Consider the following 25,007-nt stretch of genomic DNA (forward strand, 5'->3'; position numbering starts at 1 on the left):
TTTCTGCCAGAGTGCCATTGCCTCATCCAGATCATGTGAGAACTATCTGTTGTTTGGGAACCATCTTCCACTGTGGGGACGATACTTTGCTGTGTTATCTTCGTACTCTGTGTTCTGGTACTTTTCCAGATAATGCCTAACCTGAAATTTTTCTGAAAAACGATTTCTTTTTAGCTTGCTTTGAATGGCTTTCTGTGTGCCATCTTTCATACCTGTCGGTTCACCCAAACAGATGGCATAAAGCTACACGTTATCACTATATCATGACATCAAATGATGATGGGCATTATATAATAGGGACAATATATGGGCTTAAGATCCTGATCCAAGGCTTATTTATTGATATAGTTATACTTGGTTAATATTTTCTAAGATTGTGGCTAGAAGGGAAATAACTGAAATTGCTTCACTTAAGCCCATCTAGCCTTTCCCTTCCACATAGCTTGGTTAAGTCGACTAATGTGAAGAAAACAAAGTGAGATTTACCCAGAGGAACCCATTACCAATAATGCGGAAAATAATTTGTAATTCTGTTTGTAATTTAGAATGGACAGTAGGCTATTAATCCCAGGTGGTTTGGTTTGCATTCTGAAATCAGTTCTGATAGATGCCAGTTATTTAGGCCTAGAATTTGCAGTATAAAGTTTTAGTTTGGAAGCAATCAATGCAAGAATACTTCTAGGTCAGAGCCAAGGCTTTGAATGGAGAAAGCCTACTATATCCTTTCCTGTTAGTCTCCATTTCTCAGATCAAAAATGTATAACCTTGGAAAGCCTTGAAAGTGACCGAATGAGTTCCCAGCTTTATGCTGTGTTCCTAAACATTAGGGGAGTAGAGTTGGGTAGAGGAGAGGAAGAATGCTCCAGGCAAAAGATGGAGAAACCAAACAGTCCCACTTTCCAAGTCTCATTGTCCACTGGGATTATCATAGTGCTTTCAGGGGCTGTGCCCTTGACCTTTCAAATGATGTGGCATATATTATATGCCATATAATATATGTAGTATATATAATACTCAGATATATATATATATATATATATATATATATATATATATATAAAAATAGTGATGTGTTGGGCAGCCCATAAATATCAATAAATACATAGATAAAAAATAAATCTTTGGGTTTTTTTATTCTTAGATACCAATTTATCAGTTGCCTGAATGTTAGAATAATAACCTTGAAGTAGCAGTTGTTACCCTCAAATAACAGACAACTAAAATGGAACTTTATTTTGTATGTAAAGCATTGATTGTACTTAGATGACATTACATGTTTCATCAAGAGTATGCACAATCATGCCAGCTGTCTTTTCCCTGTCACCCTACACAACCTTCCAACAGCACTACTTGAAGCATCACGTGCCATCTATTGTACAGGGGGCTGCTGGCTTTTCGATACTCTGATATCTGCCTGTGAATCACATAATAATCAGTGATTGATTGATTGATTGATTGATTGATTGGATTTTATATCCTGCCTTACTTATTCTGGTAAATACTCAAGGCACTTAACAAAACTTCAGAACTAAAACAGAAAAAAGAAAAATTTAAAAATGTATTAACACTAAAATGGGCATTAAAGTTATTTAAGAGAAGTCTGGAAAAACAGATATGTCTCTATAGATTTGCTAAATGCTAAAAGGGCAGGGGTGAAACATAACTCTCAAGACAGTACTTACTATAGCTTGGGATCAACTCAAGGGAAGGCTCTGTCCTCCATAGCAGAAAGAGAGGTCTCTAACAGCAGGGCCATCTTCAAAATGGCCTCTCCTGCGCTGATCACCTCCTTTAACCATGAAGCTGCTCCTGTGCTAGCTGATTTAATAAGGACGAGGAGCAAAGGTTTAGTAAGGAGGTTGTAGCCCTCATATCTTCACATACTGTCCACGTTCTTGAAATCTGCAAGCTGAAAATATCCAAAATAACAGGGCAAGTAGATACCAAGGTTTCATCTTTATGATTTCCATCACTGGAGTCTAATCAAGTGGGATCCAATCAGAACACTGCAAATTGATTTCAGTGAGCCACCAACTGTTCTGGTTCCCTCCATCGTCTTGGTGGAGAAAGTTATCACACTGTATGGAAAAGCAATGCCAACCTGTTTTGTCTGGATGCAGTGGAGGTAGAGAAGCAAACAAAAGCTCAGATACGCCTTACTCCATATTCAATCTGAATTCTTCCCGTTGCATTCCAGCTAATGTCCCATTTGATTCATCACTTTCTGCTGTCTAATAAAGCAAGGGACTCTGTGAGAAGGAAGAACACTATTAAGAGGAATAGTGTAGCTGCCTAGGCTGTCTTGCTATTTCAGAGATAAGCTGGTATTGGCAAAAGACAATGTGAGAAATTGCCCAGGCACCTTCAGGAAACTATCTAGCTCCACCAAATACTAAATCAGACCATTTTAATCTGTTCTCTGTTCCCTGCAGAGGTTTATACTAGTTACCATTCTAAAACTGATCAAGTATCAATTGCCTGCGGGATTCCCCCACCTTCAGATCGTCAGCTGCATCTGACTGGAATGACAAATCTATTGTGTACATTGTTGCATCAGTGAGATCAGATACTAGTTGGACATTTGTATTGTTGTTGTGGAGGACATGGAATCCTGAACCACTTAAAAATGTAAAGTCTATTGATAGGGTATTAGGGTAGCATATAAATACACATCACAAATCTATGATAGGCTACAGCTCCCTATTTAATATGAAGACAATAATACAGTAAATTCTCAGTTAGGCATAACAGTTAATTGTGTTTGAAACTGACAGAATCCTGTGAATGTTTGTTAAGAAGTAAAGTTTTCCTGTTTTCATAAATATACATAGGATTGTACTCTTAGGGTCAAGACTAGGATACCTACATGTAATTCCTGTTTGTGCCACAATTATGCATATACCAAGAGTTTGTTTTCAGGTGGGCACTCAGGTCCACAATATGTGTTCTTTTATGTCAGTGATCTGAAAAATATTGTGTATAACAAGGGGAATTTAAAATTATTTACACATTAATGCATTATTCTCCAGTGACTTGTTGCAACTGGAGTGAAGTTATTCTTGGGTTATTTTTCCTCCCTTAACCATAAAAGAATAAGTCTTTCCTGGTATGATCTACTGTGATACGTCCCCAAGGTTTTTGTTGCAAATTTTATTTTGTATCAATTGGTTTAGCACAGAAATTCAGTAATATTTGGCCAAGGCTTATTATATGTCTGAAATGCTGGCAGAATGGAAAGCTATCCTGTTTGGCTGTGAATGAAAGACAAAATGGTGTTTGATTCTTAGTTCAGCATCTTAACCTTGTACACTAACTCCTGATACTCTGAATGTGCTATCTGTCAAGATTAGCTAATACAGTTTGGAATTTATCTCTCTACTAAGATATAAATAGTAATCAAACTTTTTAGAAATATCCACCTCTATAAACAGTCTCTTAATATGGGTCTTTTAGCTGCTTCCAGTTCTATAGTGGGTTTGTTTCACTAATCTCCTTAACAAGATTCTTCCATTTTTATTAACTTCTAATTTTATTTTCTCTAGAAGGTGTGAACCTGTAACTTTATAAAAATGAAGTTTTAGTGCAGTGATGGTGAACCTATGACATGCATGTCAAAGGTGATACGCCACAACCAGTTACCAAAGAAACTGAGTTTGTTTTACTCGTAGTTCAGATGAGTAAATGTTTGGACTGTATTTTTTTTAAAAATAAATGAATATGTAAAGAATTGTTTCTCTTTTGTTTGGGGGGAAGTGATGACAAGCCAGCAGAGTCAAGTTAGGCATTTTCCAAATTTTTGACATGCCAAGCCCAAAAGGTTCACCATCACTGTTTTAGTGTCTTTGTAATAAGTGTAACAAGAGAAGAATGATGCATTATTCCATGCCATAAATACTCAAAAAAGATTTGTTTCTTAAGTTTTTCTTTGCTTTCTTAAGAGGACAATATAGGGTCCCTCCAGGTCTCATCCCTATGGGATTCTCACTTGATGGGGCCTTGGAAGTGGGCATTTCAGCACCTACCTCCACTCTTTGGAACTTCCTCCCAGCAGAGACTCGGTCAGCCTCTTGGCCTTTAGGAAAACTCTAGAAATCTGCCTGTTCCTTTTTTATGTAGGAGGAGGGCATGTCATAATTTGAAAGTGGTTGTTTAGTTTTTGTGTGTCTTGATGTTTTTGTTTTTATATGTATTTGGGGTTCTGGGGCCATTATTTTATATGTTGATATTGTTAGCTGCCTAGAGCCTTTGAGAATGGGCAGCATTGTCTGTCTGTCTGTCTTTTGCACCAGACTCCCAAATTAGCTATGACTATTTTATTAGCACAAAATAAATGGATGAATTACTGATACAGTTCAAGGAGAAAAATTAGTGTACAATATGTACCAGCCTAGGGCCAACTATAGACAGCCATTTGTAAAGTAATAGTTTATTGTGGTTTTAATTGTTTACTAAACAATTGTTTACCACTTTATTGTTTACTAAAAAGGGAGACTATTACTACTACTCAGGATTGCTGATCTGATGAAAATTGCATTTGATGTGTGATTATCTTGTTAAGCATAAGAACATAAAATAGCCCTGTGGATCAAGCTAAGGGCCATCTTAATTTAGCATTGTGCTTCTCACAGTGAGCAAAGAAATACTCTGGAATGATCACAAATTAGGAGATAGACATAGGCATCTCCCACTGTTGTTCCCTTGAAACTGGTATTTAGATGCATTATGCCTTCAACCTAGAGGAACTGAGTCTTAAGACAAATAGCTCGATAGACGTATCCTCAATGAATTTATCCAGCCCCCTTTAAAAGTCATCCAAATTACTGACTATAAATCAGTGTTGTGGTAATGAATTCTACAGGTCAACTATGCATTGTATGAAGAAGTGCTTTCTTTTATCTATTTAACTTCATTTGCAGATAATTTCATAGAATGGTTAGTGATCCTAATGTTTTGAGAAAAGAAGAATAATTAGACTTTCTCCATGGCATGCATGATTTTACACATCTTGATAATGTCCCATTTCAGTTGCTTTTCTTCTAAGCTAAAGAGTCCCAAATGTTCTAGCCTTTTCTAGTATGGAAAGTCTTTGAGCCCTCTGCTCATTTTGGTTCCGCCTTCTGCACTTTCTCCATACATACATATATTACTGTCATATTGTTATCTTTCAAACTACATACAAAATACAGGAAAGGAGAAAGGAATAATAAGTAAAAGAAATTAAAATCATTAGAAAAGAAATGTAGATAAAACTCCTTTACTGCAACATCATTCACTATACATAATATCTCTATAAATCATCCTTGTTCCATCATATCCATATACTTCTTAATATATGGCTTGTTCTTTAAATTTTTTGTGTCTCCCTTTTTGAAGATATCAGTCTAACTTTTTTACCTTTTCCTTGCTCTAAACCTATTTATTTTTCCTTCATATATTTGTTTTGCAATTTAATCCTCACTCATTCTCTCTAGGTGACTCAACATTTGTTTTCAATGTGTATAATGAATAGACTTATGTTTAAATCTTATTCAGAATGTTGCACAGTGTTTCCCAGAAAGTCTTCCACGATCACCATAGCATGCTACTGTTAACATAGCATGCAACCATTACCTACCTATAAAATACTACTTTTATATGTTTCCAACAATTTAGATGACACCCATTCATACTTTCTGATGTACATTTTAGAGCTTTCACTTGTAATTAAACTACATATTCATTGTCATGCATGTGTTTACTAAATCAGATCAGGCTACCTTCACTCAGATCTATTATATTCTTCCTCTTCTAGTTTTCCAAACATACAACACATCTGTTTTTCTTTGATTTCATGCTAGTCCTCTTACTGTACTTCCAAGTCATAATTTGGAATTATGTCATAAGCCTATAAATATTGACCTACGCCACCCATCATGGTTTTGGTCATGTGGCACAGGAGAAGTTTTCATAATATGTTTTAGTAGGATAGAGAAGAAGTGGATTAGCTTATTAGCCTTAGTTTTATCTATGCTCCCTGCAATACTCAATACTAAAAGTCAGGAGATATTAACATCAGTTTTAGCACATTTTGGACAGTATGCCATGAGTGCAGTCAAAGGCTGGTTTTACCCCTAAACATGCTCATGCTATCCAATGCAAGCTAGGGTCATTAATCTAGAGGTTACCTTGCAAACTGGCATACTGTTGCATACGCATCCCACCAATTAGAAAATATATATAGTGTGTTGACACCCTCAGAGTATGCCCTTTTTTCCAGCTGGCAACAGAATGGTACACAATATTCCAAATGCTGGCATACCACAGATTTCTGAAAGGCATAACAATACCGATAGTTTTATTTTCAGTTACTTTGTTAATGAATCCTAGTGTGAGTTTCCTTTTTTAATAACTGCATTGAGTTATTTACTATAATCCCAAGATCTTTTCCCTAGTTAGTTATGGACAGTTTCAACCTTAGCAGTATATACAGTATGTGGAAAGTTTGTGCCAGTGTGCATCACTGTGTACTTAATTACAATAGATTATTAATTGATGTATGATTTACCAGTATTCAGACTGTATTGAGATTAATGTTCTGCACTAAGGCGAACTCCAGTCTTCCTCTTTTTACCTTTTCCCTTTAGAATATGTCCTATCTTATTGATTTCCCCAGTGAAACACACACCTACAGCTACATATATACATGTAGAGTCTGTCTTTGAAGTGCAAGTAAATTTATTCTCATAGGTTATGTCTGTGTAATATATAAGGTAAAAATACCCTCATTGACTCTTGCCAGGGCACAGTTAGTGGCTGGAGGATTCCAGCCTTATTTGGTGGACTTATCTGAATGGAAGAACTGGAATACATAGAATGCAAAGGAGCATCCATCATCACTGACCATTATGAGGACTAGAAGTAAGAGGAAATTGAAGTCCCCCCTTCTGAGATGGTTGCATTGCAGTACTGTGAATGGTGTGAGGTCTGACTTGGCGTAGATTATGAACTTCCATTCCCATTTGCTAAGAATGTCGGCTATCGGATATGGTTACCATTTCCTGGGATTTAGTAGTTTCTAGCCACGTTCTAGCCTCTGGGGAACCCAACAACTCTTGTCCTTACATCGACGCTTCCATGTAGTCTTTTTGGCTACAGTACCAAAGTGATTTGCCATTGCCCTTCTCTGGGAGATTTTTTTTTCTTAAACTAACCACTCTAACCTATAGCCACAGAATTTCCTGATGGCCTAACCAGGTCCAACCCTGTTTAAATCCAAATCCAGACAGGTTTGGCTTCTCAGCCCTACCCTGAGACGTGGGAGGGAAAAACATTGAAGTGGACCGGTGTCATGATGAAGTTATTGATTGCCAGACAAATGCTGAAAGCATGGTATAATGATCAGAACTAATTTTTTTCTTCTCTTGGATGGAAAATAGTTTCATCTGTCTGACCTGTAAATATTTAATTCTGTTAAGTATGTTGCAGCAAAGAGGCCAAAGATTTGCTGGGCAATATGCAGCCAAATTGTTATAATCTTTCTACTACTTGGAGTAAGATCTCTCTGCTGTTTAAAATGATAGCAGCTTCTAGAAACAGAGTTGTTTTGTACCTTTCTGTCTGCTCCAGCTCTGAGCTGCAGGACTGCTTGTCTCCTATTATTGGTCCCCCTCAGATAAATAATTGTGATAATAAAGGTCAGCTCACAGAAGAAGTTATCACTTAAAGAATAGGCTGCCAAGTGAGTGTTGCCCCAAGAAATAAGGGAGATTCAGCAGCCCTTGACAACAAATGAGTGCTCTGGCTTTCTCATAAACACCTCAGTCTGAAGCCAGGATGTTTATGGGCAGGAGAGATGTTTATAGTCTTGTACTTATTCTGCTGCAGCTGTGTTATTGCTTAAGTCAAAAATAATAATACAAGCTTGTGTGTATGTGTACATGGCTTGCCATTTATTTTTGTGAGTACGCTGAGCTGCCTGCAGTTCCATGTGGCTTTACTATGAAGTCCTTAAATAATCTGTTTGCTTAAAAAAAAAAGGGAAAGAGAAAGAGAAAGCTTGTGATTGGTTTGGCTGTATATCAGATGTCTTGCTGAAACAAGGATCATCTTGTTAACTCAGAAGCTTCCAACATACTTCAAAATGGTGAAGTAACTAGGTGCTTTGGGATGACTTCACACTCCCAAATCCCTTCTCGTATTAAGTACACATGAAATTTGGCACTTGAGAGAAATGTTGCTATTAACTATGGGAAACATACCATCGTATGCATGATCCTAGTTGTTGGGAAAAAAGTACAGCTGGCTTCCTGCCTGCATAACCCAGTTCACATTAATTTTATGTGCCAAACTCTCATGAGAGAATTTGGCACTATGAATTGGCCTGTTTTCTTACATCACCATTGTGTGCCCTCAGTGTTGCCCAGAGGAGCTTTTCCAAAATGTTCTGAGCTTTGGGGGTTACAGATTGTGTGGAACCCTTAGTAGATCACTGTGACCTTTTGTCTAGACAGTTGTAAGCAAAACTGATCAAATTTGTCATAACTTAGACTGTACAATTCCAGCAGTTCAATCTGTAGAATTATCCAGGGCTCTTGTTGGTCAGATTGCTTTGAATGAGTTTTAGGTTATAAGGCCAGGTCATGCAGATAAGATACTTGGGTGAGTTCAGCCAATTCTGTGTTTGCTTGTCCTTCATTATATATTTCATTAATAGGAAGGGGTTGCTGATGAGATTAGGTCCAGGAGGTTATAAATTGTTTGTTACAAGGAGTGGCTATAGTGGGGCTACTCCTGTGTGTGTGTGTGGGGGGGGGAGGGGAACTATTGGATGTAGAAGAACTAAATAATTATAGGCCAGGGACCAACATCTCCTTCTTGGATAGATGGCTGATCATATCCAGATTTTCTTCGATGAATGAGATTTTCTAGATCTATTTCAGTTGCAGTTTAGACCTGGTTTTGGCACTGAAATTGCCTTAGTTCCCTTGTTGGCTTATCTTTGCTGGGAGAGAGACAAAGGGAGTGCAAACTTGTTGATTCTCCTGGATCTCTTAGCCACTTTTGAAACCATTGTCTATGGTATTTCAGAGATGTTCTCCTAGCTAGGTATGGGTGGAACAGCTTTAAATACATTCTCCCTATATCTAGATGGTTGATGCTTGGGGATTTCTGCTTGACTATGATATTTATACTGTGAGGTCCCACACGATTCTGTTTTATCCGCCATACTATCTACATGAAAATGCTGAATGAGATCATTTGGAGATTTAGAGTGAAATGTCATCTATCTGCTGATAACATGCAGCACCAATCAGATGCAGGTGAGGCAGTGAAATTGCTGGTTCAGTGCTCGGCTACAGTAATGGACTAGATCAGGACTGACAACTCAGTCCAGAGACAAAAATGCTGTTAGAGTTTTCTGCCAGCAGAGTAAGATTGTACTTCCCCAAAGGATCAGGTTCATAACTTGTGGCTGCTTCTGGATCCATCTTTGACATTAGAAGCAGAAGAAACAGAACTGGCTTCTGAGGCATGAAGCAACTTTCACCAGCAGGCTTGTTCTCCAGCTGTGACACTATTTGGATACAGATAAACATGTCCTAGTAACTTCTTGCTTAGATTACTGCAATGTGTTAAATCATTTTTACCTAGCCTTGCAGATGGTTTAGAAACTTCAATTAGTATAAAATGCTGCATCAAGCGTACTGACTGTAAGTGGGCAATATTATTTTAATTTAATCAATCAGTTTAATTTAATCAATCAATTTAATTTGATCAAAGACATTTTATCCTCCAGACCATTAGTAACAATTCTATCATGAGTTTTAATTTTTTATTGCTGCTTTTTCTTTTGCAATTTTATTCCTTATTTTATTCTGTGTATTTCTATAATATTTTGATGTCACTTTTAATTATTGTAAATTATTGTTACTTATTTTCATAGTAAACTGCTTTGGGATTTTTTAAATAGGAAGGAGTATAAAACTATTCAGATAGATAGATAGATAGATAGATAGATAGATAGATAGATAGATAGATAGATAGATAGATAGATGTTTTTAGCAGGGGCAAGATGCAGGTTATTCTTGTTTCTGCAAAAAGATTCAGTAAAGCAGTAATAACAATTGGTGCCCTCGAAAAGAGCTCTGTTTTACTCTGCTTCCAGGAGGCTGTCAGGGTCAAGGAAAGTCTGACCTCCTGTGGAAAACTGTTTCACAAAACAGGGGCCACTACAGAAAAGTACATTCTTCTAGTCCCCCTAATTTTCCAGTAGGGAGACTATTGACAATTTTTCTTGGGTTCTTCATATTGGACAGATCAGTTATGGAAATATATAAAGCCAGCATGTACTACAATAATAGTAGTTGGGGTGGATCCTTTCCAACTTCAATTCTGTCCATTATTATTGTTTAGAAAATCACTTTGGGACAAAAAAGAGAACTGGCTGTTAAAGCTTCATGTTTTCTGTCTTTTATTACCTTTATCATATGTGATGTGAGTCCATGTTTTTTGGACTGCTGCTGTTACTGTCCTCTGCAGCACTGTGTAGTACTGTAGTTGCATAACTGTTGGTCATTGGCAGCTTTACTTTCTGCTTTGGGGACATTTTGTGCTACATTTGTAATAATTTTTAAAAATATGGTTTCAATTATGTTTTTGGCCTTATAGGATAGTAGCCAACAAGGAACTTAATTCCATTATTTAAAAATGCTTTTTAAAAGGCATTTCTTTTTGTGTCATACTAAGAATTATACTGCAACAGCCATCTTTTACAAAGGAGGAGGATTGGAGATGTGAGTCATTCTAATGAGAAAGAGAAAGAGAGAGAAAACTTTGGAATGATTTGGCAGGGATGTGAAGTCTGGACAATAAGTAAGAACCCTATCAATATTTCTAAAGGACAGAAAGCCAACTAATGTAATGTAATGGCTTTTGGTAGTCTGTGTACAAAGAACTATGTGTGTTATGTATCCTGCAAACACAGAATCTCTTTGCAGAACAACTTACCATCTTAATATCCTTTCTATTTATAGCAGATTTCTTGCTATCATGCTAGTGAAACAATATCAGTATCCCGACTAGTGTCTTAAAATTGTGGTATGGCTTTGGACCAGCAGCCAATTGTTATTTCTTTATAGTTAATGGTAAGCTTTAAACCTGGCACAACATAACTCTGCAAAAAGTTTACCTACAGTTGTTAGAAGTTGGGCATTTTTAAATCTACCTAAATAAATAAATGAAAACAGTTTTGCAACATTGCTGCCCAAGCTCCGTCTCTTTGGGACATGTGTGCGACATCGCAGATCATGTAGAAAAGGAGTAAGGCTTGTATATCAACACTGCTTGCATCACTCTGACACACACACACCCACGCTCACCCATGTGAACATCACTGCTCCATATTGGCCACTGACAAATATTCCTGCCAGTTGGAAGATTTAGGGAAGAGAACAATAGACTGGGGCTGCGAGTGGGACCATGATGATTCATGAGTGATGAAAAAGACTCTTTGCACACTCAGTATAAAAATACACTTTTAGAAGTCTACATTTTAATCAGAATTTGAACAATTCATTTGTTTTTCTATGAGTAACTCTCATTTGGTTATGTTGTTTTGTCAATCTGATAATTGAAAAAAATGTTGCACCTCTCATCACATGGTCTTTTCCTGCTGTGCTATACAGGTAGTCCCCGGGTTAAGAACACCTGGGTTATAGACAACCCATAGTTAAGAGCAGAGCCTATTGTAGCAAAATTTGAGTTAAATACACAACGATTCAAATGAAATACACAGTGGATCGAGTTCATTACACAATACTACTTATACAGTACAGTGTACCTCGGTTCATGAACTTAATTCATTCTGCTACTCTGGTCGCAACCCGAATTGGTCGCGACACGAATCAAATTTCCCTATAAGGTTCAATGTAAATACGGTTAATCCGTTCTGACCCCTCTGAATTTGGTCGCCAACCGATTTTGGTCGCGTCCCGAATCAAATTTCCCCATAAGGCTCAATGTAATTACGGTTAATCCGTTCTGAACCATATGTATTTTTTTTTTTAAACCACAAAAATATGAAACAAAATACAGCACGAAGAGAGAGAATGCTAACCTTGCTCGATGCGACTTCTGGTGTGGAGGACAGGAAGGTGGGTGGGGAGGCGGTTATTGCTTGGAGGGAGAGTCCCCCTCCCTACAGGAAGCCACGACCACGTGTCACGGGAGGGAAAATGGCCGTGGATCCTGTTCGTCACCCGATCCGGCGTTCGCAAACGGAGGCAAAATTTTGCGAACGGAGCTGTTCGTTACCCGAATTGGTCACGAACAGAAGTGTTCGTGACCTGAGGTACCACTGTGTTATACAATAATACTGTTCCGGCTTACATACAAATTCAACTTAAGGACAGACCTTGGGAATGGAACTCATTCTTAAACTAGGGATTACCCATAGTTAAGGAAGATAGCTGTTCTTAACAATATAATTATATGTATGTTTACTCAGAATCCCACTGAATTCCCAAGTAACTGTAAATAGGACAGAACCCCCATTTGACAGGTCTGGACTTTACCAGTAACTACATGTGTTGTCCATCCCATGAGAGAGATTGCATGGGAAAGCACAAATATATACTGTATTTCACAGAGAATTTCCCAGGCCAGTTACATTGAAATGGAATACTTCCAGTTCCTTATGCACCAACCCAACATATCTCAAGTGATCTTTCCTTCCAACATCATCACTAAAATGAAGGAAGAAGAGAAAACATGCCTTGTCCTTGCTCACAGAATATCAGTAGTGTTCATTGCCTGCTATATCAGAAGCGAATGAATAACCCCAAAGCCATTTCTTTGTCAAATGATGTTTCATCATCCATTTCTCATCCATCCATTTCTCAACCATTCATCACCCATTTCTCATCTCCTTCTTTTGTGATTTCTGTGATATTTACATTTGTGGCAGAGGAGAAATATTTCCTGTCACTTTTAAAAGGCAAGGGGGTGGGAGGCAAAGGACAGTAAGTATTAAACCTCCCTATAATTTGTTGCTTAAAGCTAAGCAGCCAGTGATACCTCTCCTAAGTAAAGTACAGACTATCCCAAACCAGGTAGATTATTTTGGCTCATAAGACTATGATTCTGTCCGTCCATCTTGCCCCCATCCCAGGCAAGTCTTCCCAAACCATGCGATTATGTAACTAGCAACTTGCTGCCCTTTCATGACCTCCCAAAATCTCCTGCCTGAGGCAGTCAACACAGTTTGCCTCCAACATGAAGTGAAACCACAACTCATAAACTTTTTAGTTAGAATTTGGATACAACATTTCTTTATAACATATTTTTTCTTCCCTTGTGAGTATAGGTGTTTTACATGGAAAATCTCTGAAACTTTATTGGCTACCTGTGGTGTCCATACTCTCTGAAACTATAGTTTCCACAAGAGTCAGTTTGTTCTGGCATAGTAAAGATTTGTGACTTCAGGTAGGAAATAACTGGCATGGAGTGCTCTTAATGTGTTCATTCAAAATATCCATGATTGCCTAACCCAATTTCATAATGTTGGATATGTTGAATATTTCAGGTTATACATATTCTCTGGGTGTACTATATGTATTTCTAGCATCACAAGAATGTGTATTTTAGTTTCAGTTTCAGCTGAATGTTAAAACCATACATATCCTTTAAGTTGTGCAGAATGTTTTACAATTCATTTTCCTTTCTGCCTCATCCCTTCCTTAAGGATCATTCTGAAACAAACAGATAATTGAAAACAAGTCTTAAGTTGCAAATAAAACTCCCCCCCCCCATACAAACTTCTGATTATAATGTAAGTCATACTGTAGGGTTGTGGGGAAGCTGATCAAGAGTTGTTTCAGTCTCACTCTGTTAATATCCCATTTCAGAACTATTTCAGGTCTCAGTTTTAGTTCTTCATTACTATGGAGTGGATATTTTATATATGACAGTCTCTTGTTGCTTCATTAAAACTTGAGGAAAAGCTGTGATTATTCTGTTTTAAAGCCCATAGCAGCTCTTTCTCATACCAAGACATGTGATGCACTTCCCTTCTTGCCACAGTACTTGGAAGAATATAAAAGTTGTGGTGGAAGAATTAGAAAGCTGCACTACACCATACTTCCTGAAGACTTTTCACTTACTTATACTAAGCCTGAAGTAGTCCACTTGATTTAAATTAGATACTGGTGGGATTGAAAAGTTAATTTGCATAAGAAGAATTTGCCAGCATAATTCTAAATGGTTTTAGAAAGCCCCATTGCATGTTCAACAAAAAAAGTAATCAAATTGCTTGCTGTAAAGCAGGAATGAGATGCCAGATGTGAATTAGAACTTCCAGCATCTCTTGTTATTGGCCATGCTGGCTGGAGATTCTGATGCTTTATTGGAATTAATTGCTAGTGGTAGTCTTGATGAAATGTGGCATGCATGGCAAAAAAAAAAAAAAACTTGCATGGGTTGATAATATGAATTTTTATTTTCGTCTTTTACTTGTTCAGGGTTCTTTCTTTGTCTCCCAACAGAAAAGAAAACAATTGACTACTTGAATTTTTCAGATGTTTTTCTTCTGTACTGTGACAAAATGACATGTCTGAACCAACAAGGAATACTTCTGCCCAGATTGCCTAATCAAAGACTGTTCTGGGAAGAATGCTGGTTTACTCTGTCATAGTGTCATACTCCTGTTGCAGTGCTTCATGCTGTGGGTTCATGTGCCTAACTACAACAGGACACTTCTCTAGGTGCCCACCAGGCTCCCTGCACCACCTTTCTTCTTACACTGATTTTTAAAAAGATCTTTTAATTGTAGGAAGCTGGTATGTTGCAAATCTAGTGCCAATTTCTAGCATCATGTTTATTACCAAGAATGCCTTTGTACTCCTAATGAGTTCCTTAAGTTTTTTTTTTTAAATAAAAATGATGGGAGGTATGCCCATCTATACATGTCTCCCAGGATAACCCCTACCCCTCCTGCTTACATGTGAGTCATGATGCTGAGAACTGCATTTTGTGAATGCATATACTTGTACAAGTATAGCTATAACATGCTTTCAAAATTCTCAATATGACCATCATCCCATAATGATTGGGAATGCCTAGTTATAGTCTAGGAGTCTATATTTGATGTTATGCAGCCAAAAGGAGGGGGAGCAGAAGGAGAGCCCAACAGTAGCATAGGGGCATAGGACCTGAGGGATTGCCTATCTCCAATTGTTTTTGCCTGCCCGGTATGTTCAAGCAGAGTGGGTGCACTCCAGATCCCTTCAACTAAATACCTGTGGGACCAAGGAAGCATACCTTCCCTGTCATGGCCTCCACCCACTGAAATAGCATCCCCCCCCCCCCGAGATATGGTTGGCACCCACTCTCCTGGGGGTTCCTGAAAGCCCTTAAGACCTGGTTCTGTTCCCAAGTCTGGGATTAATATGATTGTTATGTATTAGTGGGGTCCCTATCATATTTTTGTTTATTGTTCTAGTTGTTTTAGTCCAGGCTGTCTCTTTATGTGAGTTTTAACTCTTTTAATTATTTTAGTGTTTTTGGGATTTTGTAAGCTGTCCAGAATCTTCTGGAGTGGGTGGCCATAACAAATCTAATACATAAATTAAAATTAATTGGAAAAACACTACTATATCATCGATCCCTGTGAATAATTTGGGAAACATTCAATGATTTCACATGCCAAATGAGTAATATAGGGTTGTTTAAACAAGAAAGTAGAAAACATTCAAATTTGAAGTCACCAGTCTGCAGACGGAGGTAGTGTGCAACCCATACCATTAGAGGATTCTCATTCTGCTGCATGCTTTGGTCCAGCAATTCTACTTGATAAGTGTCACAGAGATGCATTGAAGCATTTCAGACTATTTATCTTCCTTATTCTTTTTTGTGATAAAGATTGCATTGACTAGAAATAATTCCTTGTGGACACAGCCTCTATTTTCTTGCCAGCAGCCTGGTACAATGCAGTATGTTGGGAATGACATACCTTTCTTGTGCTTTCTTCCTCTCCTTCCTCTTCATTCCTTCTTGGTTGCCTGCTCACATTTGTCTCCTGCTAACTTTCTGTTTTGTATTTTCACCTTAGGCAAAGGAGCTGCAGTGGAAAGATGAAGAACTGAAACGGAGAGGCACCTTCTATAAGGAACAATTGGCCCACATTGAGAAGAAGGTGAGGCAATGTGATCTTTCATCTGCAGTGGCTTTATGTTAGTGGGATCTGAGTAGATCAGGAGAAAAGAGAAATGAGAACCATTGTGCTGAAACTTGGCATTCTTAGCCCCTCGCACATACCTTTTGTGGCTCTCCTCCCTATCACACACTATTAATCTGCTTCAAAAGTAGAATCTTTAAAACAGCATACATTTGAAAGGTAACTGGCTTTTAAGTGGATGATGTTTTTTAAAAAACTTTTTTATCCTTCATAGTGTTTCCCCTCATCCCGACCTATGGAGTTTGGTTTAAAGCACAGTTATCTTTTTAAAATATCCTTTGTTAAAATCTGTGACTCAGATAAACAAACAAAAACCCGGTAAAAGTAACTTCAGCTTATTCTATATATATGCACTAAAGTTACTAATTTATCTATGGGGAAGCCAACAGATCAAAATGTGTTGCAGCAAACTGCTGTCTGTTCTATTGCTACATAAGCTTTTGAAATGAACACAATTTAAAAAGATCCTATCAAGCATCTTTGGAAATCTATTTTGCAAGTTTCTTCCTTGCATGTGGCATTTACTCCTCTGTTGAATTGTTTATCATGATTAGTTTTTAAGATGGGAATAACCAAGAATTCACCAGGCTATAATGGCATCTACTTGAGAGTTCTTAAAGAACTCATATGTGAAATTGCTAACTTCCTAGTAAAGATATGTAACTTGTCACTCAAAATAGGTCTGGGGCCAGAGGAGTAGGAAGTAGCCAATGTAACAACATTAAAAAACAACCAACCAACCAGGGAGATCTGGGAGATTATAGGCCAGTTGGTTTAACATCTATTCCAGTTAACATGCAGAAGCAACAATCAGAATAAAAAGAAGTAGGCACACTGAGTAACAAGCCTTGCTGGAGGAAAATGAGCATGGATTCCATAAAGATAAATTGTATTTCACCAACCTTTTAGAGTTTTTTGTAAGTATCAAGAGGTACATAGATGGAAGTTATCTTGTTAACGTTGAATATTTGTATTTTCAAAAAAGTTTCCCCATCAAAGTCTTCTGAGTAAACTTAGTGGCAATGGGATAAGAAGACATGTCCCCTTATAAATTGCTAACTGGTTTAAAAACAGAGAACAGTAATAGGAGTGAAAGAGCAATTTTCTCAATGAATGGAAGTAAGAAGTGGTGTTCCTTGAGAATCCATTTTGGGACCAGTGGTTTTTCATAAGTGAACTTGACTCAAGTAAATAGTGAGCTGGCCAAGTTTCTGGATGATGCTGAACTGTTCAGAGTGGGAAAAAACAAAAGTAATAGTGAAAAGTTGCTGAAGGATCTCTTTAAACTGGATGAATGATCAAAGAAATGGCAAATGAATTTAACCAATTATAAAAAGATGCGCATTGGGGTAAAAAAACCCAAACAACTAACTTCACATTGATGGGATCTAATCTGTCGGTAACTAACCAGGAAAAAGAATTTGAATCATAGTTCATATTTTAATGAAGATGTCAACTCTATGTGTGGCAGCTATGAAAAAGGCAAATTTCATGCTAGGGATTAAAGCTAAAAATGCCATCATAGTAATGTCTATATACAGTCTATGGTACATTGGTATTGGAACTATTGTGTACAGTTCTGGTTGACACACTTGACAAAGGATATAATGAAGCTGGAAAGGATTCAGAAGTGGGAATCCAAAGGATAAAATGATTAAATTCCTTCCCTATGAGAAAAAACTAAAATGAGACTTGGGGTAAAAAGGCAACTGAAGGGTGACATGATTAAGATGTACAAAATCATGTATGATGCAGAGAAAGTGGTCAGGGAGAGGGCTTCCTTACTCAGAATGTTAGAACCAGAGCTATCTAATATAGCTGATTGGAAAGAGATTTAAAACAGACAATAGAAGCACTTCTTCACATAGTACATAATTAACCTCTGGAATTCATTACTGCAAGACTTGATGGTTTTAAAACTTGGAAGGTTTTAAAAGAAGATTGATTAAATTCAAGGATATATCTATCATGGTCTGTTGGTCATGAAGACTCCATGTTACCTCTGGGTTGGGAGTAGCATATATTCAAATACAGGTTGCAGGAGAATAATGACAGGACAGCGGTATGTCTCTTTGTCTTGCTTGCAAACACTTCAGAAGGTTCGGGTTGGTGTTTATGAGAAACAAAATGCTGGACTAAGGTTGTCCTTGACATGATCCATTAGGGCTGTTCTTATGTTCCTTAGGAAATCATTCCTTTGATTTCCTGCCTAAATGACCAATATTTGCAGTAGTATATTTATGTTTTGCTTTTATTTTTTAATAAATGTATGAAGAATAATGTTCTGGAACTTGAAGCAAGAGACTGCAAGAGACCTGTTGACAGGGTTTGTGCATCAGACTATTAATGTAGTTGCATTTATATTTGCAGTGTTTTTTGGGGGGAGAAAGAATAAATAAACCACTGATAGCCATTTTTTAAAAAAATGTAAATCTCAAGTATATGAGAGCACTGCTGTGCTATGTGTCATGGGACAATTTTGACACCACTCCCATTTTGCAGTTATGCATCCAATTTAGAAAGAGTAAACAGCACAGTGTAGGAGAGGCCCACAGGGGCATTGCAGACTTCCATTATCCATGATGCTTGTTCTGAAGATTGGGCGCTCATGCTTTAAACTAGCAGTGCGTGACTTGTGGCTCAAAGCAACCTACAGCATTCTGTCTAACAACTTTAGAATGCCACCAGAGATCTTGCAAATTGCTACAAAACTATAATTTCTAACGTGGCAGAAGGGAACAATTAATTAAATACTTAGAAAGTGATAATATTAACAGTATTTAGATGATTTTTTTTTCATTCCAGCCCAGACTGCATTTTGGAGTGTAGGATCTGGCCCCTCAAAATTGAACAAGACTTAAATGAAAATTATCCCCAAGAATAATGTAATCTGTATGTTAGTTTTGACTGCTATCATATTAGGGGAGAGACCACAACTCAGTGCTAGAGTACATGTTTTGCATTACAAGATGTTCCATGTTCAGTCTCTGGCAATTATATTTAGAAGAATTTCAGACAATTGGGAAAGAGAAGTATGTAATTTTTGAAAAATAAACAAAGTTACTATCTGATACTGCTGGGCTTTAAATTCCATTTATGCATTAAACAGAGATTGTGGAATGAAATTTTGATCAACCCACCATACATTGTAATGATTACAGTTGTCCTAATGTTCATAAGTGAATTCAGGGTTTTATTTTCATTTTTGTGAATGAAATTTGGCATCATACTATGCTTTTTTACATGCTTCTCTCCAGATTTGTATTTCATGGGGTAAAAATGGCATGGAATATGTATATATGCATCAGTTACTTACTGGCTATTGAAGAAATGTGTCAAAGTTGCCATGTTCTCATCAGAATCCTTTTTGTTTGTTTTAAAGAAGCTTGATTTCCTGTTCTCACTTCGGTTTTCTGCCTTCTGAGCAGCCTGAAAGCTGCAATCCTATACATTCCGTTTTAGGAGAAAATCCCATTGAATGTAGCCTAATTCTGAAGAATCTTGCATGGAATTAAGGCTGTAAGATTTTAAAACAGGACGAATTAATGTTTTAGCTACAAAAGCTTGACCATGGTGTTAAAATTAAAAGCTATCAGCCTTATTGCATGTTGTTGATAATTATTTTCTTTATTTCCTTCTTCCAAAGTTCTGTGGACAATAGCAAGTTAATATTTGGGGGTGGGGGTGTTTTCACACTATATGATAGTAGATAGTTTCCTGACCCTTAAACGCCAGCATTTCACTTGCAATAAAATAGAAGAATGCCTCCAACTGCTGTTGAATGAGCCTGAATTAGAGTTGGAGATGGAGGGGGCTGGCAGAGGAGAGAAATGTACTTGAAACAGTGTAATAAAGCTTAATTGTATTAGTTTTGAAAAGGATTTTTGATCTTCAAGGATAATTTTATTCCTGTAATAGTTGGAAAGATAGAAAATGCAGCACCAAACAATCTTTTATATTAGCTACTGCTTTTATATTATTTTGCTTTCATTTGTTGAATGCACACAGACCTTGACAATTTTTTCTTCTTCTTTTGTAGATACTGCTTTAGAATTTTTAATCCTTTAAAAAAAAGAGGTTCATAAGGAGATAAGCTGAGGAGGAAACTTCTGAGCAGTTGCTTGGTTAGATTGTCATAGTTGGGTATTCCAGAATTACAAAGCTAGACTCTTCTGGTCTTGGAATGTGATTGGTGGGGTGAAATGTGCAGGGGTGATTCAATATATAATATAAATAAGAGGCCCAAATCAGCCTTCGTGTATGTTTTTTGAAGGCATATTTTTCACTTGGATTTTGACCATATGGATTATCAAGACTGTCTACTTCAAATCTTATTAACTTTACAGGATATTATTTCCACATAATCAACAACTAATGAGAGTATTAAGATGACACCTTTTTCAGGTACTGTATTTAATAAATTTCTTATAAAACAAGTTGCAGTTCATTTTTTATACTGCATTAATAAAACTGGCTACACAGTTATTCGGTAAAATTCAACATACGTCTTTATTCTTTTGGTGTGCACATGAAATGTGTTCTGTTTTCCAATGGCAACTGCTGCTTGAACAGGAGATCACTGGGCTCTTAACCAAAGGAGAACCGTTATATTGAATTACTAGAAAATGCTATGTAGAGAATAGTCCAGTAAAATTATTGGCAATTTTGAGATGAAGACAAGAGACTAGAGAGTCATTGTTTAAGATAAAAGATTAGGGTTTTCTCAGTAGTCTTTCTAATACTCAGGGTTGTCCTCAGTTTCATTTGATACATGGTAAGCATCTGCTGTTACCTATTTGGTAGTTTCACCCTTCTTTTCCTTATTGATTTATATTGATTACCTGGAATCCTTCCAGTTTGATTCCAGTTTAGTTTCTGTCCTGAAATGTCTTTAGTTGTTGTAGTGCAAAACAGGCAACAGCAGCACAGAGGTTGCCTGCAGCCTTCCAGAGGTTTCTGTGCTATCTTTAGAATCCTCCAGGACAATTTAGTCCCTTCGTAAATTAGGGCCCCATCTGCTTTGTCTGAAATTCAGTTACACATTAGCTGCCAAATTTCAGTAGCAAACTGCAGGAATTGAGAGAAACATTAAATGAGCCCCCTCAATGTTGTTTCTCACTCAAACTGCCCCATTTGTCATTTACTTCTGCATGTTCCATCAGTTTAAAAAAGGTATATATCTGCCTTAATGCATTATTTGCATCAGGAAGTGGCAGTAGGCATATACTCATATTCTTCTGAATGTTTCAGTGGCTTTTCAGACCTTTCAATTGTACTAACATTATCTTATGATATGGTAAACTAAATTTATAAAATAAGAAATTAGAATTTTACATATGGATTTAATATTTTTATTATGTTATATTATTGTAATATAGTTAGTTGTCCAATTTTTTATTATTCTGATCATTGATTGACTAAATCTTTGTCTAAAGTAAGAAAATAAAATACAAAATGCCCAGGGCCAGGATCTCAATCTTGATTATTAGAGGTCTTCAAGCAGAGGATAGAGCCATTTTCCTTGTGATTGATCACTACATTTCCTGCACTAAATAAGGGGTTGGATTAGATGGCTCAAAAGGCCTCTTCACTGCTGTGAATTCCATGAATATACATAAGAGTTGTGCAAATTTGAAAATGAATCATATTGTCATCTGGAGATACTGTTAAGTAGCTATGAGAATGCAGTAGTACTGCATCTTTAGTAGTGAAAGAGCATAAAGGATGAGGACCACAGCAAGGAACTTGAATGTAATGGAGTCACAGTCCTCATCTATCAACCTCAGTAGAGTATTCTTCCCAAACCAAATGACAATATATTAAGAAAGCAGAACATGAGTAGGCAGACATGTACCCTCTTTTTTCATATTCGCTGTTTTATTTATTTTTTAAATCCGTGGACTATCTTTCAAAGCTACCATGTTTTCCCAAGGCAGCTTACCACGGAAGTATAAAATTGGAGGTTTTTTCCTCAGAGGAGCTATTGCAAGGCTCAGCTTCTCACATCACCATCTTTAGCAGAAGTCCTTGAGCTTAAAACATATAAAAGTCATATAAAATTCTACAATTAAAATATAGTATACACTTATGATAAATATTTGAATAGCAAAATGTTAAAAAATTGAAATGATTAAAATATCCAGGTGAATTAAAGCACCTTTGCCTGGCATCAAATTTGGCACCAGATAGGCTTCAGTGTGAAAGGTATTCTGGAGATGGGGAGATACCACTGAAAAGACTCTCTCCCTAATACCAGGGCAGATCCTCTGAAGATGATCTCAGCTTATGGGTACATATCAAAAGAAGCTCTGTTTCAGGTACTGTGATCTCAAGTCATGAAGAGTTTTATAGATTAGTGCCAGCACCTTGAAATGAGACTGGGAACTAACTGGGAGCCAGTAAAAGTAATCTATGATTGGCAAACAGGTAGTCCTCACTTACTGACCGCAATGGGGACCAGCAACTCTGTCTCTAAGCGACATGGTCATAAAGTGAAATATGTGACCATGCCTGACTTACGACATCAGTTCTGGCTGCAGTCATGAAGCGCAACATCGTGTGACCATGATTCGTGACTTCCTGCCAGCTTCCCCATTGACTTTGCTTGTCAGAAGCTGGCTTGAAGGTCGCAAATGGTGATCACATGACCGCAAGACTTTTTGTAAATTGTAAATGCACACTGGTTGCCAAGCACCCGAATTGTGATCACGTGACCGGGGGGACACTGTGACAGCCACAAGTTCAAAGACTGGTTGTAAATCTCATTTTTCAGCACCATCATAATTTCAAACAGTTGCTGAATGAGCAGTCAGTAAGCAATGACTACCTGTAATAAGTTCAAAACACACACGTCCAGTCAGTACTCATTATATAGTAAGAGAAGTGTAGTTCAGAACATTTCCAGACCTCCCCACATACAATCAGTGTAGTAAACTATATGAGAATTTATCAGGACATGCACTACCATAGTGAAATTACCTGTATCCAAGTAAGGCCATAACTGGCAGACCAGCCTAATTGGTAGAAGGTGCTTCATACCACAGAGGACAGTTGCATGTCTTATGACAAAGTTGGATCTGATATACCCCAAGCTGCAAGGGGAAATGCATCTCCTTCCAGAACAGATTGAATACCATTCACCTGGCAGATAAATGCTCTATTAATTCAATTTTGTCTTGTCCAGTATGAGCTTCAGTTTGTTAGCCCTCATCCAGTCCATCACTGTAGCCAGGCAACAATTTAGCAATTCCAAAGACTCACTTAGCTCTGATGAAAAGAATTTCATCAGCACACCACTGCCACTTTACTCTAAATCTCTGAATATTCTTACTCAGCAGCTTTGTGTAATTATTAAATAGCATGAAGAATAAAACACAACCAATGTGGAATTCCACATTGTAAATCTCATGGGGTTGAACCAAAATCCCAATCCCATTCTAGAAACAACTATCTAGAGATGAGCAGAACTACTGCAAAATTGCTCTATCCACACCAAACTCAGATAATCTGTTCAGAAAGTTGCATGGCACTGAAAGCCAATATACCCCCATCTATCTCCTGGCAAAAAATGATCCCTTAGAGTGACCAAGGCCATTTAGTGCTGCTCTCAAATGGAAGATGAGCAGAGCTTAAAAATCAAAATCAGGTACAATTCATAGAGTCAAAGGGAGCAAAGCCTGTATTTTGATACTTGTGTAAGGGGCAGTGATCTGTAGTCGATAGATCTGCATATACTTTTGGAAGGCTTGCTTTCCTTTTATTCCAAAAGGAATCCTTGTGGATTTCTCTGTTCTCCCAGGGAAAAGGATAAACTTGCATTATCTATTTGCTTGGATATATGTTTATTGATTACTGCTCTTGAAGGTGCCCTGAGGAGAGTATAAAAATAATATAAACAATATTCCATATAATATTATGAAAGCAATCAACAATACAAAAAGCTCCCATAAAGTAAGACAATTAAATAGGAATACAATCAGTTAAAACATAATGTAATTAAAAACAGCCTAAAAGGCTGTTTACATTGTGTAACATTCTTCCATTTAATTTGGAGCAATTTCTGCTCCTTTTTGAGATGCCCACAAGGAAAGATCAGTTATATAAATGGCATCTCCATTTTTCGACCTAAGGATGCACTCCAGTAAAGATCCTACCACCAGTCTTTAAACACCAGTAACTCAGCCATTTCCTATCAATCTTTCACAAAAATTATAACCATTCCCTCCATCCCCCATTTTTAGAAGGTATTTTCGTTATTTTCATGGTTTTAACAGAGCACTGACATACTTCAATTGAAAAGTCTTTCTTGTGGCTCTATAGATAACATAAATTCTTTTTGTTCCTTGAATATCCACTTTTGTTTGTATGATATACCTGATCATAAAAATTAATAGCAGCGAAGAAAGAACAATCCTGTTAATTGAAGCAAAGTGGAATCTTGTATACTTACTGATCATTACAATGAAGGGACATGATAAAACACAGCAATTCCTAGATATTGTAGTACCTCGCTCTGTATTTCCTTCCTTCCGCAGAAATGGCTCTTTCTATTTCATATTTGGTTTTTTTTTACATATTTTCCTATTGTTATAAACAAGGATCCCCTTCAGCAGCTGACTTAGTGCCCAGGAACAGCTTTATTAGGTATTTTAACATGCCACCCCACCCTCCCCATTTAGTCCCTCTGTTTACTTGGAAACACTGCTGTGTTCTTCTTTTACTGTGGCTTTTAGAGCTCTCTGCTTGATTTTCTCATTAATGCCTGCTTCACTAAAAGCTTGTAAAATTTAGTTGTTAA

The 25,007-nt window shown here is 37.2% G+C and overlaps 1 protein-coding gene across 3 annotated transcripts in view; it reads left to right on the forward strand.

Moving 5' to 3' along the window:
* CHCHD6 (coiled-coil-helix-coiled-coil-helix domain containing 6) overlaps positions 1–25,007 on the forward strand; it is a 259,437-nt gene that overhangs the window by 79,870 nt on the left and 154,560 nt on the right. For all 3 annotated transcript variants that reach the window (XR_015794906.1, XM_088134260.1, XM_088134261.1), the window contains exon 5: positions 16,085–16,168. Coding sequence is in view for 2 of the 3 variants with exons in the window: in XM_088134260.1 (XP_087990386.1) it covers positions 16,085–16,168 (84 nt within the window). In the remaining variant the exon portion in view is untranslated. The remainder of the gene's footprint in view (positions 1–16,084; positions 16,169–25,007) is intronic.

This window comes from Python bivittatus, unplaced genomic scaffold, assembly GCF_059951505.1.
Source record: "Python bivittatus isolate LINGU-HERP-01145 unplaced genomic scaffold, Pbiv_v1 ctg000080_np1212, whole genome shotgun sequence".
Classification (NCBI taxonomy): domain Eukaryota; kingdom Metazoa; phylum Chordata; class Lepidosauria; order Squamata; family Pythonidae; genus Python; species Python bivittatus.